This window comes from Cyrtonyx montezumae, unplaced genomic scaffold (assembly GCF_038088225.1).
Source record: "Cyrtonyx montezumae isolate F1298 unplaced genomic scaffold, pur_monq_1.0 scaffold_23, whole genome shotgun sequence".
NCBI classification, from domain to species: domain Eukaryota; kingdom Metazoa; phylum Chordata; class Aves; order Galliformes; family Odontophoridae; genus Cyrtonyx; species Cyrtonyx montezumae.
Window position 1 is genome coordinate 9,981,326 of NW_027071970.1, and position 17,033 is coordinate 9,998,358.

The window sequence follows — 17,033 nt, forward strand, 5'->3', positions numbered from 1 at the left end:
TAAATTTATGTGCTACGTTCTTTTAAAACAATTACATTTGTTCAAACCTGCAGGATTGCATTTTTAAGATTTGACTGCAGTTTGTATTCAGCCTCCTTTTTCATTCTTCTCCACCCAGTCAACAGTTCCTTTAACAGACTGTTGAAGGAGGAACATTTCCTATCTAAAATATTACAGTATCTACCAGGAAAGGGTTCCTTGAGAAGCACCAGAGTGCTGCTGTAATATAGATAAGTAACAAAAGCAATAGTTAGGTACCGTTAGATTTGTTCCCAAAAATCCATCCTTGTTTTCTGTTCCCAAGTGCCAAAATCTAGATTCAAGCAATGAAAACTACCTGTGTAGATTGCTAGGAGGTCTAGGCTGTGGGTGATCTGTTTTTCTCTTCACAGGGAAGAGATACCAGCCTGATCTTATCTTGCCTGCCTTTCTCCTCCTCCACTCATCCTCCTCCAATTTAATCCTCATCCCACTATTGCTTTCCTTGTCTTCTTTCACTGCAAATATGCACAGACACTAACCTCACATCCAGCTGTAAAGGCAGCCAATCTTGTAAGAGACTGCTTTCCTGAGCCCCCAACTCCTATGAGTAGGGCATGGCCACGATCCATCTGTATGATGCGATATATGTGGACTAAATGTTCCAAAGCATCATCAAAAAGAACCAGATTCATCTTAACATTAACTTCATTGTATTCCTCTAAAATCTCCTGCAGAGAAAGGTGGTCAGAATGTTACTAGGAGACAAAGGAAACAATAATATTAATAAAATAACAAACCCTTTAGCCACGTTATTGCTCAAAAAGATGATCAGGGAAAAATCAATAATTGGAAAGCACTGCCAACTCCATAACTGACCTTCAATTTTCATTACTCCAAATGCCAAATGAGAGTCTTCTGTGCACAGAAGAACTGATTTCACCTTATTTGATGCAGTTTCCTGCCCATTCCTCATACAAAGACAAAATCATACACCACTCCAAGCTGAAGCACACTACCTGAAAGAGCGTTTTTGCCACATCATAGGCTTGGATATCTTCATAAATACAAGGCTTTCCTTCATTCAGTGCCGTACTGAAACCTCCAAAAAGAATAGGATCCCTCATGGCCTCTTCCAATTCATCTCTGAAATACTCCTCAATCAGGTTTTTGATATGTCCTTGTACCTTTGAGTATAAGAAATAAGTTAGGCAACACAACAAAGCAGATTTTTCTGAGTCCAGGAATACTCAGACAGTGTTATTAATAATGCACATTCCTGCTCAAACACTGACTGATTTCCAAGAGAGGAAGCTAGTGATGTTACCAGAAGAACCAGACCACAACCTTCTTTGTGTTCTAGGCTAGAAAATGGTCTAATAGGAAGTTCAGGAACCATTCAAATCAATGGACAACAGAAATTTAATAGAAAGGGATACACCTGACTAAAAAAAAAATACCTTGATACATTAGCATTAATAAATTTATAAACCTTTCTTCTCAGCATTGATATTGATGCTTCATCATGAAGGTTTCTCAGAAACGTTCTAAATCTCAATGACTACAGAAATTCAGAAAAGCCACAATATAATTAAGCTGAGCTGTGAAAATTGAGCTGGAAGTGTATCATTGTATGTTAAAGGAGGAAGTTTTAAGCAGAAAAATCTGAAGCCACTTAAATCTACTACTTTTTACCTAAATATAAGTAATTTGCAAAGGAACTTGCTTAAGTAAACTTTAACCAAATCCCAACTCTGAAGTTATGAAATCAGCAGGACTCTCCTGTATGATGTGTAATCCTTCTGTCTGGATTTAAATTGGAGCATTTTCCAGTTCTGTAATGGCCAAAACTGAGCGCATATTTTAAGGACTTAGCTCTTACCTCACTTTTTCCTGCTTGATTCTACAGCCATATTCCAACCTGATCTTTCCTAAAGAGAAATACTGATTTAAAACTGAAGAGATTTCTTGAATTTTCCTTTGCACCACTCTCACGCTTTGTCGCCTGTGCTGCTGTTAACCAATTTTCCTGGACAGATCTAGTGACATTTTCTGTTCCTTCAGCAGATCTGCTCACTTAGTCTGCCATGGTTACTTTATTTTTAGGAAACTCCACAGATCACATTTTTAAATAACATAGTAGCAACACAGTGGTTAGATGAGACTGCAGCATGACTGCAAGACCTGAATGTAACAGTTGGTAATGCTGCTGTCGCCAATTATTTGGCGCAGTAATATTCAGTAACTACTAAAAATTGAAAGAAATTGCTCACCAGTGCTTTATCTGCTTCATTAATCAGCCTGTCATGGAAAACCCTCAGGCACTCGTTTCTCCAAACTCTCACCATCTGGGTGACTGTTTGAAACCTGTGTAAATACCAAAACATCAGACTGACCCTAACAAACAGATCTTGATCAAAGTCTGGACTGATTCTTTTTAAAATTCTTTTAGTGTTTTGGGCTTGTTTTTTTCCCCCCTCTTCAGAAGGATGAAGAACTTGCATCGCTACCTCCAGGTATCTTGTTTAAGAAAGACTAATGCAATAGTATTTGTCATCAAAGGTAGTATCGTAATTCAGGATGTTCCTCAACATCTTCTCATTCTGGTGAAGGTTTAACGAAAAGCAATGAGATGTGACTGATTTCATGTAACAAGCTACCTCATCCTCCCCCAGCTTCAACTAAACAAATGGGTAAAGGGCTACCAAAGATGATTTTTATATTCTTACCTCTCTGGGGTTGTAAGAATAAGTCCGTTATAGACTCTGGAAAGGTCCCGCAGGTTAAAAATATAATGGAATTTGGAAGGAGTAGGAGGTAGGTCAGAGACAATCCTCTTATAAAGCTCCAAAGTGCATACTGTTATGGTCTCTGAGATGGCTGATACAGACTCATTAAACATCTGCAAACACGAGAAAGAAGAGATGTTTTCATGCAACTGCCCATAGAAAATTGAATGCTATCAAACATATTCTGCTTTCTAGCTTTTCAAACAACTTAGAGCAAACATTTTTAGAAATTTGTATTCCTGTGCAGTGTTCTTGTGGACATTCAGAAGTTAAATGTTTTGGGTAGGGTCCATCACATAAATAACGTCTCACTCAATTACTGGAATTCTAGGAACTACTCTTCTGTTTCTTGATTTTCCATGATTCTCTGATTCCAGTTTACTTGTATAATAACACAGCCTAGTCCATTATACTTTAATGTCCACAGTTGTTTGGGATAAAGTTTTCTGATCTTTGTGCATTTGGCTATAGGAACCATAACTAAATGATTCAACTAACTTCAGACTGTTAAAAGTATCAGTTTTATAGGTTACCTCCTGATCTGAAAGTTTGAATGGTATTCAAGAATTTATCAACACAGTGTAAGTACATCTCCCAAGAAATAGAAGAAGGAAAACGTTTACATGAGACTCTAAATGAGAAGGAAGCCTGATAACAAATATTTTTAGATCCTGTGACAACACAAAAAATAAATGTATATTTCAAAATAAACTCGTTAAGCAATCCTTCAGCAACAGTGAAATTACCGCAGTGTGGCCTTTCAGGATGGAGGCATAGATCAAACGCAGCGATTGCTCAGAAGGAAAAGGTATGTTAAACACACTGAAGAGTGAGATGAATCGAGGATCAACTTCATTCCGACCTCCTCCAGCCTTCCCCATGGCAGCAATAAAACCCAGATCTCGGAGTGTTTTACAGTTCAGCTCCTTACTGCGGTCATACAAGAAACCTTTTTCTAGAAGCAACTTCAACAAGGCAATGGGTTGCTGTGTGCCATACTCATCAACCTTTGTAACACAAAACATCAAGATATTTAGAACACAGTATATCAACATTCCAAATACTGCTATGAGCATGAAAACACTGTGCTCCCTACTGAGGTGGGTGAGCGCTACGTAGACTGTGAATATGCATTCCAAGGCCTCATACAGAAAAGGATCTTCTACAAGATAAACTAAATATGCACATCCTCTCCTGCTTCAGTTCTAAAGAGAAAGGGATGGTTTCTACAGGAAACATCCTGCAATCAATATTAGGCCACAGGCAAATGATTTTGATGCCATAAGAAGTGATTCGAAAATATTTCTTCTTTAGAGGACAAATACTGTAATAGACAAAAATATCCATACTGCATGCAAGTCTAACTCTTCTGAAGTTCCTAAACTATAGTTATGTACTTCGATGTATCTCTTTGATTTGTGATAGAAGATCCAGCCCTTTCACACGGTTGGATCTGTATGAGAAAGGATGACATCATCCACCCCATGTTTCTAAACCTCGCTAACCATTGGCAGCTTACCCTTGGCATATTCAAGTCATCCACAAAAACAATGAGACGCTTTCCCATAGGAGGGCCATAAGTGTCTTTAGTTCGTTTCTCTACATTTGTCTCTAGATTTCTCTGAACATCCATTGATGTTGTACGAGAAGAGAAGTTAATCACTAGGAGCAGCTGCAAAGGGCAAGAAATAGATAAGATTTTCACCTTTTTTTTTTCCCCGCCAAACAAGAACGTCCTAGAAAACTATTATATTATATTAAATTATATTAAATTGTTACACACCAGAAACACTCCTTTGGTTCAGTTTTTCACTTTAGTTACAGACACCAAGAAAGTAAAATTATTCTTAAATCTTTGATAAAGTAAGAGAAGAAAATAATTCTGTTTGTTAAGAATTCTCCAGTCATCCATACAATTTGGGTCTGAGCTTGCAGTCAGATCTCTGAACCCACATGAGGCCTCAAAGTCAACTCTGCTACCCACAGGCTCAGGCTCCAGAATAGAATTTTAACACAAGGTCACAAAAGGAAAATGCAGCTTTATAAAAAAGGCATTTGCCTCATACATACATTGAGGTCTTTGTTCAGACTTCTTAAGAAGTTTTGCGTTGTTGCTGTTTTAGAAGTACCCGATTCACCTACAAGAACAACCGGGTGCTTTACTTTTACCATCTGTTCTAGCAACCAAGTAGTGCGTGTTGTATCCACTGTAGGCACTGAAAAAGATCATGAATGGAACAGCAGGTTAAAATAAAAGGCAGAGCAGCCAGGGGATTTATATTTATAGGACACAGCTGGATGAGATTCACAAAGAATTAACATGCAGTTGCACAAAGACGTAACCTGAAATATCAGCTTACTAACAATACTGAAGAAAAATTTTAATTGCTTAACCACCTCTATTCAATTTTTTATCAATAGGAGAAAAAAGCCCAGTGATATATAAGGAAATAAATACTCCACATGGGAGGGCCATAGACTGATTAAATACATTGTAATCCATATTCCAAGGACATAATCAGGATTTATTTGGATCAGGACTTATTTTTCCCTGAACCGTACAGAGATGAGTTTTGCTCCATGTGAACAGCCTGCCATCAGGAGCTACTTTATATATCATATCATTACCTACTGTGTCAGAGAAATTAATCTGTTCTTGCTGAATCTTACTGTAGAATAACCTGGATCAATTTATCCTTAACTGTGAAAAGCACTTGTCATCATTATATAGTATTTTAAGCAACAACCAATAACAGCCTTAAAAATGTATTTTTCATCTACCAAGCACTTGAACCAGTGATGTGAGATTTTTGCAAATATCAACTCTATTCCTCCTAATCTACTATGACAAGAACATTAAATAAATTGGTTCCTGCCATCACAAGAAATGAACAAGAGTAGATGACCTTCAACACACAGTGAGGATACCTCACGGTAAGTGCCACTCACACATTATAAAGTAAAAGCACTGTCACTTTTTCTTCTTATACTCACCTAGGATGTCAAGAAACTTCTTTTGAGGATTATGAATATACTCAGGAACAAGTTTCATCCAAGGTACCCACTTTTTTTGAACTCCATCAAAATGAAAGTCATACAAAGTTGGCAGCTGACCTGAAAACCATTCAAGAGCTGAAAGGTTCCTAGGACACTTAAACTTTTCATTAAGACTGAAATGAAAGTACAGGATATGATTCTGGACCAAATAGAGCAACATTGTTCCACTTGCCATTTAACCCAGAAAGACAGCCACCAGAATTCTCCTAGTCCATACTTGGGTCTTAGCACTCTTCTAATCATTCTCATTTCCCTTTTTGTTTTTCCTTTCACTGTTTACATTTTCAGGCTGGCATAGAAAAGTACTGTTCTGTGAAGTTAGGCCAGTAGTTAAGAACCAGCTAGCAACAGTATCTCTACATGTTTTTTAGTGACAGTCCTTCAGAGAACATCAAACATCTTTTTGCAATCAGGGCAGATAGCTGGAAGGAAGAACCACATTTTTGCTTCAAGGAAACCAAGAATTTCTCAACATAATCAATAGGATTTGGTTATGATAAAATCCTACCTGGCAGCTCCCCTGGCTTAGCCAGGATGTTCTCGTCATGAACAGCTGACATACAGGAAATATGTTTAACATATTTATCAAATTTAATTCTTCCAGCATCCAGAAGAGAAGCCCCTAAAGAGGAATATAAAGCTTCCAAGAAAAAGCACTCCAGAACATCAGGATCATCAGGCTGTGCCACAAGTAGAGCTTCCAGCATCACAGTCAGCTGAACCACCTGTTGTAAAAAGAAGTCAGAAATATAATCAGAATCACTATTTAGATAGATAAAACCTCTTACTACGTTTTCAGCTGAGTGTTTGCTGATCGTTTGTCCGAACAGTTGTACCTACTGGTACAAGTACTAATGACAGCAGGACAGCACAGGTAAGGAACTGCCGCTTTCCGTTGTTTCTTGGTAGCAAATTGACATTTCACTGTGAACTCTACTCTTGTGATTTCCATGGGAGGTTTTTGCCTTCATTAGTCAGTTCCCCTTGCAAGATAATTTTTTTCAACCTTTATTTTCTATTCCTCACCATATTTAGATCTGTTTGAGGAACAATGGTCTTCAGCCTTTCTCCTTGTTGGCCATCCACAACTCCCTCTGTGATCATATCAATAAGGCAGGGCACATATTTTTCAAAGAGACGATTCAATTCAATTCTCTCTTTCTGAGGGAAGAAGGGGACAATAATTAAACACACAGAAAAGTGGAAGGGTGATTGTGAAAGTAGTTTTCCCATAAACACCTGGCTGACCAAGTATGACTGCTCCTGCAGGAATCACTTCTATCAGTGACAGGGTACAGTCAATTTAAGAAATTTAACAGTCTTATACAGACTGTTTTTTCAGCAGCTGAGGATCTACATTTGTCAGGTAATAGTAAATAAGTTGTCTTACTTCAGTTACCTGTGAACTTGTGTTTTTAATCTAAATGTATGAAATAAGGACCTAAACATTCTCACTGTTAACTCTCCAGAGGTCAGGCCAACTGATTAGTTTTTTCTTCACTGCTTGGAAGCAACCACAAGTCAGAAAAATCTGGGATCTCTCTTGAATTTTAACAATCAGATTTGTTGCTCCAGCTGTAAACATTTAGCTGGCATTTGTACATTTGGATCACAGTTGCAATAGAAAGAGGAATAAATGAATAAGATGGGTACTTGGGTTTACAATTAAACTTGGTGTAGAACTTGAGCTCTCTTGCCAAATAAACTGCTCTACATCAGTTCATTGCCTTTTATTTTCTGTCATAGCATAACATAAAATTCTACAAAAAAAGCATCCACTGGCATTTAAAAGGGCCACCGACTCAATACTCTTCAATGTAAGTTTGTTAGGCTTTGGTTTTAATTTCTGTCATTAATTACAAAAGCCAGGATGGAAAACAGTGGGAATGCTAACAGAACATATTTCCAGGTGCAAGGACTAAAGGCCAACTTACATGTTTAATGAAACTTAGTAACACAGCACTTATGGACAAATGAACTTTAAGCCAATGCAGAAGATGAGACTGACTTTACAAAGATGTTGGTTTTGTGGTGGTTTTTTTCCCCCCCCCCACATCTTTCTACAGTACAGTATTTAATAAAGGTACTCTATGCCCAAATGCAGAAATTCCCACCTCATTTTCTCTTCCTTGTGTCCACTTCTGCCAGTAAGGCTTATATTTCAGATTTTTAGGATCCACATAGACCATTCCACAACGGGATACCGTGGCAGGAGACGCATACTGTAAGTCACCAACCTGTAATATAATCACACCACACAATCATGCTTTTAAAGAATAGACTAACTATTTTTTCAGACTTTGTAGAGCCAGCTGCATCTAACCCTTCCCATGGATTAAATGCGTTAGCTATTACGTACCTCAAACAGCAGAGCACAGTGTGACTGAAGTCTAATCCGCTCCCCATTTGCCAGAGTCAATAACTTGTTGTCATCCATGACAGAATTCATGTTTTCAACCCAGAGAGCATCCACATCTCCATCAAACAGAATGTATCTGTGGATACAGCAACACAGCTCTGATGTCAGTCACATATTTCAGAACTCAGATGTTCCACCAAAGGCATCAAAGTCTGTCCAGGTGTTTTGACCTCCCTTGCATTTGTTTCCAAACTAGCGCACCATCATTTTTTATTTTTTTTTAATTAAAACTTGACATAAAATTCAGTATCTAAAAGTGATTTCTAGCTGTCTACTACCTTCGTTCTTTCTTGTCAGTAGGCCTGTTGACATCCCGAAAAATGTTTGACAGGACTCCATCTGTCCAGTCTCGTGTGTTAGGGTCAAGGATCCCATACAGTTCAATCACAGACATAGCTTTAGGATTCAGTGTGTAAAGCTTTGTCAATAATCCCAGCCTAGAAATAACATCAAGAAAAGCAAAATTACAATGACATAATACCACCTCACACTAACCATAGTAAATATGATGGTTAGCTATCATTGATTTTGACATGGCTACACAAGCCGGAATAATGCCATTTTATAACCCAATTTCCACATATCAAATTGTATATACTTACTTGTTCTGGGCTTGGCACAAAGCATTGATGACAACTGATTTGCCACCTCCAGTAGGCCCAACCACCATTGTAGTGTGTCTAGTTAACATTGTCTCATACATCTGAACAACTTTATCCACCTGAAAAAAATACATATTAATTCAACAGACTGCTATCCATAAATCTATGGACAAGATCAGCAGCTGTTCTACACCTACTAAGCTTTCCTGGAACCATTCTGGAGTGCAGCAATGCATACCTAACCTAATGTTTACAACAAAAACTCAAGCAATTAACGTTTTTTTATACCTGAACTGGTAAAACAATATAGCCCCCTTCTTCCAGCACTTGTTCTACAGCATCATTAAAGTCAGGGTAGCGGACTCGAGGGCAATCCAGGCCAGGAAACAGATCAGAGATTAGGCCAAGGAAGAGAGGTACGTCTTCAAACACAAATTTAGGAAGATTCATATCTCGTAGAGCTCTCATCAGTACAACCTCCTGGACAAAATATAGCAGAATCAATCTCTACCAAACAGCTAACCAATTATATAACATGTAGTAATTTCAAACATCTCTAAAAACCACTGCATGATTAATTTAGTACAGCTTTGAGAATGCTTTATTGGCCTCAGTTAAGTAGTGGAAAAAAGGCCATTTTAAAAAGATTAAGTTGACTGATAGTTAAGAGTAATACGCTGCCTTTTTCAACTATATTAACAAAATGCTATATGGCTGGAGTGGTCAGACTACAATTTCCCCAGTTTGATGCTAAAATGAACAATTGTTTTATAAACGCCCCCAAATTCTGTAGCCAATGCAGCATTGAAAAGCTTTCATTTATAAGTATGCTGCGCTGCACGAGCTACAGAATGAACAATGGCACAAGTGGAGCACTCACTTCGCATATTATCTTCAGAAACTTGTTTTCACTATTTGTCCAGGATAAACAGTGCATCCTGGATTTAATATCAAGATTACACATGAAGTAAAACACCTCATTTTTTATAGGTTTCCCTACCTAGTTCTGATGTTACCTTGCTGGCAGAGGGCATCGTGAAGCTCAATAAGAACACAGTAAAATAATAAGACAAAGAACACCAGTGTTTCTTATTTCCAGTGCAGACAAGCTGTAGCTAATGTGTAAACATATACTATTCCCAATGAAAAGTATGACCTGCAAAAGGTAACTAAGTGGCAAGCCTACCTCTCTGAGGTCTGGAGATCCTCTTTTTAGTTCCCCAGCCATCACCAGCACTGATTTAAGGGCCCGCAGCCCAAAATCATAATGATGTTGTTTAGAAAGTTGTTCTTTAGCCAGCTTGTACAGCACCGTCATCTTTTTGGCAAGAATCTGTTTGGGAGTTAAATAATCACAAATGTGAAATCACAAACAAACACTGAACACACACACATGGGTATAGAGAGCAATCAAATTTCTTACCTTTGCTGTAAGGAATCCTTCAGAGAAGAGCATGATTTCACAGATTTGCTGAAGATCTGGTACAATAACAACCACAGGCCTGAACAAAGCTTTTACAGACTCGGGGAGCTCAGTCCGGCCAGCATAACCAGGATTCATTGTAATAAAAATGCCCATTCGGCTATCAAGGTTAATTTCTTGACCTTCAAACTAAAAGCACAAGAAAACTTTAGTGCTTGGAATATTTCCATTTGATGAAAAAGAAAACCAGCAATTCTGGGGCACCCACATAGGGCAATGTGTTAAAAATTCAGCTTCGTATTCATGTAGGTACATTTAAATACTATTTTCTATTTAGCTTACTTTTCTCCCAAATCACAAGGGAAGACCCTAGCAAAGGATTAGGAAATAAGTAAAGATTTAATATCTCCAAAACTCAGAATACATATTCTGGAGTCAGAAACACTCAGCCCAACACAATTACCAAAGAAATAGCCTTCTGATCTACTGGTGGGGTCCAGTCCCAAAACTTGGCCTCAAGCACAATATCAGCCTTCACAATTACTCTCCTTGATTAGACTTTACCTGAAATGTTTTCAGATGATTCATTAAAGCATTTCGAATAACTTGAATCTGAGAAGAAATGACTGAAAGCACTGAAGCATCAATACGATTAAATTCATCAAAGCATCCCCATGCTCCACACTGGGCAAGACCAGAGAAGATTTTACCAACTGCCTAACAACAAGAAGAAAAACAGCTCACCAACGAGTACATAAAATATCTTCCATCAGCAAACTGAAGCAAGCTAAAACTTTTAATGACTAGGTAAAAACCTCTGGATATTTATATCTGCAGGACCTAGCAATCCAAGTGCAGATAGCCCGTAACGAACTTAGACACGCTTAGCCATTGTTTCTATGTTTGAAAGCACAGACAGAATCTTCAAATTCCCTCCATCATTTATTCAAAATATTTATTTTTTGCTCCATCACATTACCAATTGGCATGGTAACTCTAAAGGAGGCACACATTCAGAAGTTTGAAATGCATCTTTACCCTGTGTGCTGAGAAACAACAGTAAGTGGCTCCTTCCCACAGAATACAGAACTTAAAAACTTACTTTGAAATCCATGCTTTCTCCACAGTTTGTCACCACACACAGCAAGCCCAGTGCTTTGGCCAGATCCTTGGTTGTTTCTGTTTTCCCTGTACCTGCTGGCCCTGCTGATGCTCCTCCCAAAAACATTGATAAAGCCTTGAAGACAGACCAAAAAGCGAAGTGTAATGCAATGGAAAGCACAGCAATGACAGCACAGCAACAAGATCTCGAGCTTCAACAAGTGAGGATTTGCTCAAATACAACAGCCAACGGCACAGAAATAAAAGAAAGAAACTACTTACCTTCAGAAGGCCTCAGATAAGCAGGGATCTCCAACGAGATACCCTTACCTCCACTGCCAACCCTTAAACGAGGTCTGCACCTGAACTCCCCTGGCTTGGCCCCTCCTTCCTACCAGGTGCTCAATCACTGCTTCAAGCCGTGACTTAGCATTTCCAATACACAAAAGATTTGTATTAAGCTGGTAGCAAATTCACAAATCCATGGATACAACAAGCCTTACATCTTGTTTGTGCACGCATTCTATATTATATTCAAAGCAATTAGTTTAGAACTCCATTGCAACCTACTTATTATACATTTGTGTTCACGTTGTATGTTTTTCTACTTCCTTTTATGTCCTAGTTACCAATTGTGTGATGGCATGGAAGTACAGCTTAGAAGTGCATGTCAGTTAAAAAAGTCCTTTACCATATACCTGTGTGAACGTGAGATAGATACGATCTGTAAGTGGGGTGATCACAAGACGTCCATTCAAACCCATGTACTCATAGCCATATGAAAATGTGCCTGTACACTGTCGCACATTCAGCTCATCTGGCTCTCGGTCCCAATAATAACGCAACTGGCTTTCCCATTCAAATTCCTCAGCCTGCAGAATGCTACAAAAGAGAGACATGCACACATGAGGTAAAAGGATTGACGTATAGTTTCTGGATTTGGTATTTTTTCAGCAGGTTGAGGATTTACCTGTCTCTGACAAATGTATCAACAATGTCTCTGGCATGAACATCAATAATGAGAACAGTGTTGTATTTCTTCCTGTCATTTTTGCTCAAAGGTGCTGTAATGCGAGTTACCAGCTCATCAATTTTCTGGTGCATTCTTTTAGCATACAGTTTCATTGCCTGTTTGTCTCCATTCTTCACTTTCCGAAAGACATCCTCCACCTCCCACGTCCACCACACCTGATTAGCAGCCAGCACCATCATGCCTTGGTACAGTAACATCCAATCAACTCTGTGGGAAATACATACAGTATGGGAGTCTGAGTTACTGTTTGAGTAAACAATCACATCAAAGAATAGGAAGTCCCTCCTATTTCTACAACTACAACGTGACCAAAACTTTATACAGATGAATAAAATCAAGATGTTAGGTATTATTTCTAAAGCCTAAGAAATATTCTCATGAAAAACTACCTACGCCATGTGTAACAATGACAAGGCAGAATTCATAATGAGAAAAACTGTGCACACGTTACTAAAAATGAAAATATAAGACTTGGAAAATCACTGAGAGTAAATAACACATTTTTTCTGCTTAGTTAAAATACTACACATGCAGGTATCCATACTCCCCCTGCATTACAGAAATACAGGCTAAGCTGTGTATAAATCAGAAAAGGAAGTTTCTATTTATCACTACAGGTTCATAGTAACATATCAGGCACTTGTGCAATCTTTGACACTGATTGTTTCACCTGCTCCTGTCCTCACAGTATCGAAAAATAGCTTCCTTGGTAAGAAGTCTGTTGGTCCGTCTCATTTCTCTTAGCACTGCTGCCATCCAGTTCTCCACTCTGCCCTCTGCAGCTACAGCCTGCTGGAACTCCATCACCTCCCCCTCAGCTGAAATCATGGCCATCACGATTTTCTTATCACTATCTCCATCCTGAAACCTCAGGGAAGCTATGTTATCATACATCTGAAATGCACCAAAAAAGAAACCGACACATGAGAAATCAAGCGTGAAAGATTTAAGTGTTCCTATCCCTCATTTAATGTTGAAAGGAAATCTTCACAGACTCCAAAGAGAAATGGATCTTACTCTAAGTAATCAAATACAAACACTGATGCATAGCTCAGCAGCCCCACTGCACAGTAAAAAAGCAAACGATCAGACTCAAGTGACTTTTTTACTTCTTCTAGAAAGCAAAGACCTCTCAGGAGCTATAGGAAAGCTATTCAGTGATAGGTCATTATGTTGTATCTTGAACCTTCTCTACCATAACTGCTTGATTGGTTTGTTCAGAAGTTTCTTGAAGAAGCTGCCAAGATGTTCTGCATATGCAGGAAATATTAGCACACACTTAGCAGCATGTACAGAATAGTCTACTCAGCTCTTAAGAGCACTTAAAAGTAAAGGGCATTTTGGAAAGCCAGACACTGTACCTTTATCATGTGTTCCTGGACACAAAGTGGGTTACTGCTGCCAAGGATACTGAGCAACTCTTCATCAGATATAAAGAAAAATCTTGGGAAGGCATTTCTCTTGGAATCCAAATAATCATTCAGGCTTTTCTGACATTTTTCCAGCAATTGATTTATATGGTGGAAGTCTGATAGTCGATTTGGGGCTTCACAGGCTTTTTTAATTTTTGGTTCTTCTGCAGTTTCGTTCATTATCTATGTGGGAAATAAATCAGGAAATACCAAACAGCAGTGAATTATATTTATTTACATTTAGCAAGTGACAAAACAAAATGCATAAGCAGTACAGGTTCTTTCAACAGTGAATTAGTTTTAAATATGGCTTCCCATACTGCAGGACTGTTTGGACACACTGAGGTAGTATGCATGCTCTCAAAGCTGAGAGCATGAAGATAGTATTGTAAAAGCAAGTGTAAGACAAGCCTGTATCCTAAGTCCATGCAAGCATGAGCATATACTTGACTTTGCTCCTGTGTACAGTGGTACTTCAAGTACATGCATAGCATTGTGGAATCACAGAACTATCTTAATTTTGCAGATGGGTAAAGGAAAAGTAAGCCACATTCACACTGGGAGTACATGCTCAATATGGCAACAGTGGCATTATACCAGCACAGCCTTTTTAGCGTAGATTTTTGTAGGTGAAGGACCTACATACATTGAAGCTTCTCATCAAAGGTAAGAAGATGCAACCAATGACAGGAAAAGGGCATTATTCCGACAATTCTGAACTGAAGGCTACAGTTATGGAGCTGAAAGCATTAAAAAACAAACAAACATTAGATAACAGTGCTGATTAATTCAGTTACCTTTTTAAACATACTGTCTACACTGTCAAATATTTTGGCTTCTTCTGAAAGCTGTGATCTTATATCTCCACCAACAAAGATGCTCTCCAGGTACATCCATTTTCTCTGAACCACCACCCAGATCTAAGAGTTAAATGTTACCAACAAAGATTAAAAAAAAAAGAAAATCTTGATTATAAATAAACATTAATAATCTAGTCCAACACTTTCTTCTGTACCTCAATTACTTCACCGATCAATGACAGAGTTTTTTCCAAGTCGTGAACAGTTGAAAGGAAAGGACCCACAAAGCGACTGCCCAAGATGCTCTGAAGATTGACACTGTTGTCATCAAGAATCTCTACAATTTCATTTACAGAACCCAGAATAAAGCCACGCTTCTCAGTGCCTCTGAAGTACATTTGTACAGTAAATTTCAAGTGTTCCCATGTTTCTGCTATTTCCTTCATAATCTGCATGGGAGCATAAAAAGATGTGTTTCAGTCTTCAAAAACTAGAGAACTGTAATCATACATAAAAATGATATCAATTAATTACACAGAACTTTTGCACAGATTTCCAGTCCTGGTTTATAAAGAGGTTTATTTCAAAACATTGCGATTGAAACAGAATAAATTCCATTTTTAATAGACCAAAATTGCTTATTGTGATAGCAACTGCTGTATGTGAAAGCTAGCATTCTGTGCTGTGCTGCAGCTTATTAACAGAGCAATTGATTTATTCACATTACAACTGCTCCCTGAAGATGGTGGAACGTGCTGTCATGCCGATCAAGATTTCACATAAAAAAACTGCTGTAATCTATGTCTTTTTAGTTTTATTATGATTTTTAAGTTACCTTCTCGATGTTAAGTTCCTGAACAGCTGTTCCAACTATTTTGTTGATAATATCTGAGTGTCTGTGAAGTTCCATAGCAAACATATTTGCCAAAGTAAATGTTTCTGTTGTCATTTCAAAACTTGTGCCTGTTCTCTCCATAAGGTCCTGCCAATGCCTGTATAAAATTGATATATCGACAACTATACCACGATACAGTAAAATGAAAACAGATGTTTTGCATTTTACAGTTTAAAGAATAAATAGTATTTTAAAAATACAACGTATCCCAGTCATCATAGTGCTATTATGTAAGTTCGTTAAGGAGAAATTTTCAAGCTACAGGAGACAGCATGACCCCAGTAACTGAAAGTTCCAGAAAAACAAATACAATCTTCCTATATATTAAAAATGGATTTAAATAAATAAACCTTTCTCTTAAAGCTTCATTTTTCAAGTCGAGCAACAAAGGAATGGAGTCTCTAAACGCCTTCATTTTGGTTTCCAAGTGACAGGCTACTGGCATACTGCGGACTTGTTTCGGCAGATTTCTGAAGGCTTTAAGAAATCCTTCAATTCCTTCCTGAAGAAACTGGACATTGAGGTTTATCCAGAGTGTCTGAGACCATTCCTCTTTAGCTGCCTGGGAACAAGGATATGAGGAGGGAAAAAAATCATATTTCTCTTTATTTTCCAGTACAGAAGGACCTAGAGACCACAGTCAGGATATACAGGTGATTGTATTAACATTTTACAGTGAAAGAGGCAGGTTAACATTAAAGACAGATTCATAGCCAAAATAAATAATGAATAAATCAAAAGTAAACATGGAGAAGAGGAAAATCATTCTTAAGAGTGCACTCTACAGGCGATCAGTGTGGCTGATGACTTATCAGGGCATTTTGATCTTGAAAAAATAAAACTTCTTAAAAAATACAAAACTAACTAAAGCCTGAGATATCCCCTGTCACCTGTACACCCAAAAGTAGTCCCACTGAAATAATCAGGAGACATGTACACTATAAGACCAACCAATAATTTCTGAGGAATGCATGTCTGTGCCTATCTGATAAATGTCTTTGGATCACTATGGAGACATTCTGTTCTCCTCTACTAACATTATTAAATTGACTTCAAGATGGTAAATTACAGGTCAGTTTATTTCATGCAAAGGAACAGAGTTGACAGTAACTAAAGGACAACGCAAGCTCTTCTGACACCTTTTTACATGTATGTGCCTGAACATGAGTGTGAACACACTTACTTTTTGTAATTGATAGATTTCATAGACTTGCTTTAGACCTTTCATATCATTCTGCACTTTTATTAAGTCAGGATACATTTTTGCTGGCAAGTCAAAAAGTTTCTCAACACTGCCCAGTTCCTGATGAATTTTTTCCAGTTTTTCCATTTCTTTTTCAAAAACAGCCATGAGTTCCAGTCCTGAAAAAGGATAGACATTTTTCTAGATGGATTATGGGGAATAAATAAGACAGCATTTGCATATAGTCTGTAGAAATTACAGTACTAAAAATGTCATATTGATCAGTTTGTATGTTAATAAGGAAATCACAATTTTCTTGTTTTATATAAAATGTGATGAA

At 37.9% G+C, this 17,033-nt stretch overlaps 1 protein-coding gene across 1 annotated transcript in view; it reads right to left on the bottom strand.

Annotated features, from left to right (window-relative positions):
• The window catches only part of DNAH10 (dynein axonemal heavy chain 10), a 52,617-nt gene that overhangs the window by 18,789 nt on the left and 16,795 nt on the right, over positions 1 to 17,033 (bottom strand). Inside the window, exons 23-50 of the mRNA XM_065738698.1 lie at positions 16,694 to 16,872; positions 15,861 to 16,072; positions 15,451 to 15,607; positions 14,831 to 15,064; positions 14,613 to 14,735; positions 13,765 to 13,998; positions 13,074 to 13,297; positions 12,341 to 12,610; positions 12,069 to 12,252; positions 11,372 to 11,506; positions 10,834 to 10,986; positions 10,270 to 10,458; positions 10,033 to 10,179; positions 9,135 to 9,326; positions 8,847 to 8,965; positions 8,523 to 8,681; positions 8,185 to 8,320; positions 7,940 to 8,062; positions 6,852 to 6,986; positions 6,334 to 6,550; positions 5,763 to 5,882; positions 4,839 to 4,984; positions 4,288 to 4,440; positions 3,515 to 3,775; positions 2,709 to 2,881; positions 2,253 to 2,346; positions 999 to 1,166; positions 522 to 710 (exon numbers count right to left, since the gene is read on the bottom strand). Of these exons, the coding sequence (XP_065594770.1) occupies positions 522 to 710; positions 999 to 1,166; positions 2,253 to 2,346; positions 2,709 to 2,881; positions 3,515 to 3,775; positions 4,288 to 4,440; positions 4,839 to 4,984; positions 5,763 to 5,882; positions 6,334 to 6,550; positions 6,852 to 6,986; positions 7,940 to 8,062; positions 8,185 to 8,320; positions 8,523 to 8,681; positions 8,847 to 8,965; positions 9,135 to 9,326; positions 10,033 to 10,179; positions 10,270 to 10,458; positions 10,834 to 10,986; positions 11,372 to 11,506; positions 12,069 to 12,252; positions 12,341 to 12,610; positions 13,074 to 13,297; positions 13,765 to 13,998; positions 14,613 to 14,735; positions 14,831 to 15,064; positions 15,451 to 15,607; positions 15,861 to 16,072; positions 16,694 to 16,872 (4,826 nt within the window). The remainder of the gene's footprint in view (positions 1 to 521; positions 711 to 998; positions 1,167 to 2,252; positions 2,347 to 2,708; positions 2,882 to 3,514; positions 3,776 to 4,287; positions 4,441 to 4,838; positions 4,985 to 5,762; positions 5,883 to 6,333; positions 6,551 to 6,851; positions 6,987 to 7,939; positions 8,063 to 8,184; positions 8,321 to 8,522; positions 8,682 to 8,846; positions 8,966 to 9,134; positions 9,327 to 10,032; positions 10,180 to 10,269; positions 10,459 to 10,833; positions 10,987 to 11,371; positions 11,507 to 12,068; positions 12,253 to 12,340; positions 12,611 to 13,073; positions 13,298 to 13,764; positions 13,999 to 14,612; positions 14,736 to 14,830; positions 15,065 to 15,450; positions 15,608 to 15,860; positions 16,073 to 16,693; positions 16,873 to 17,033) is intronic.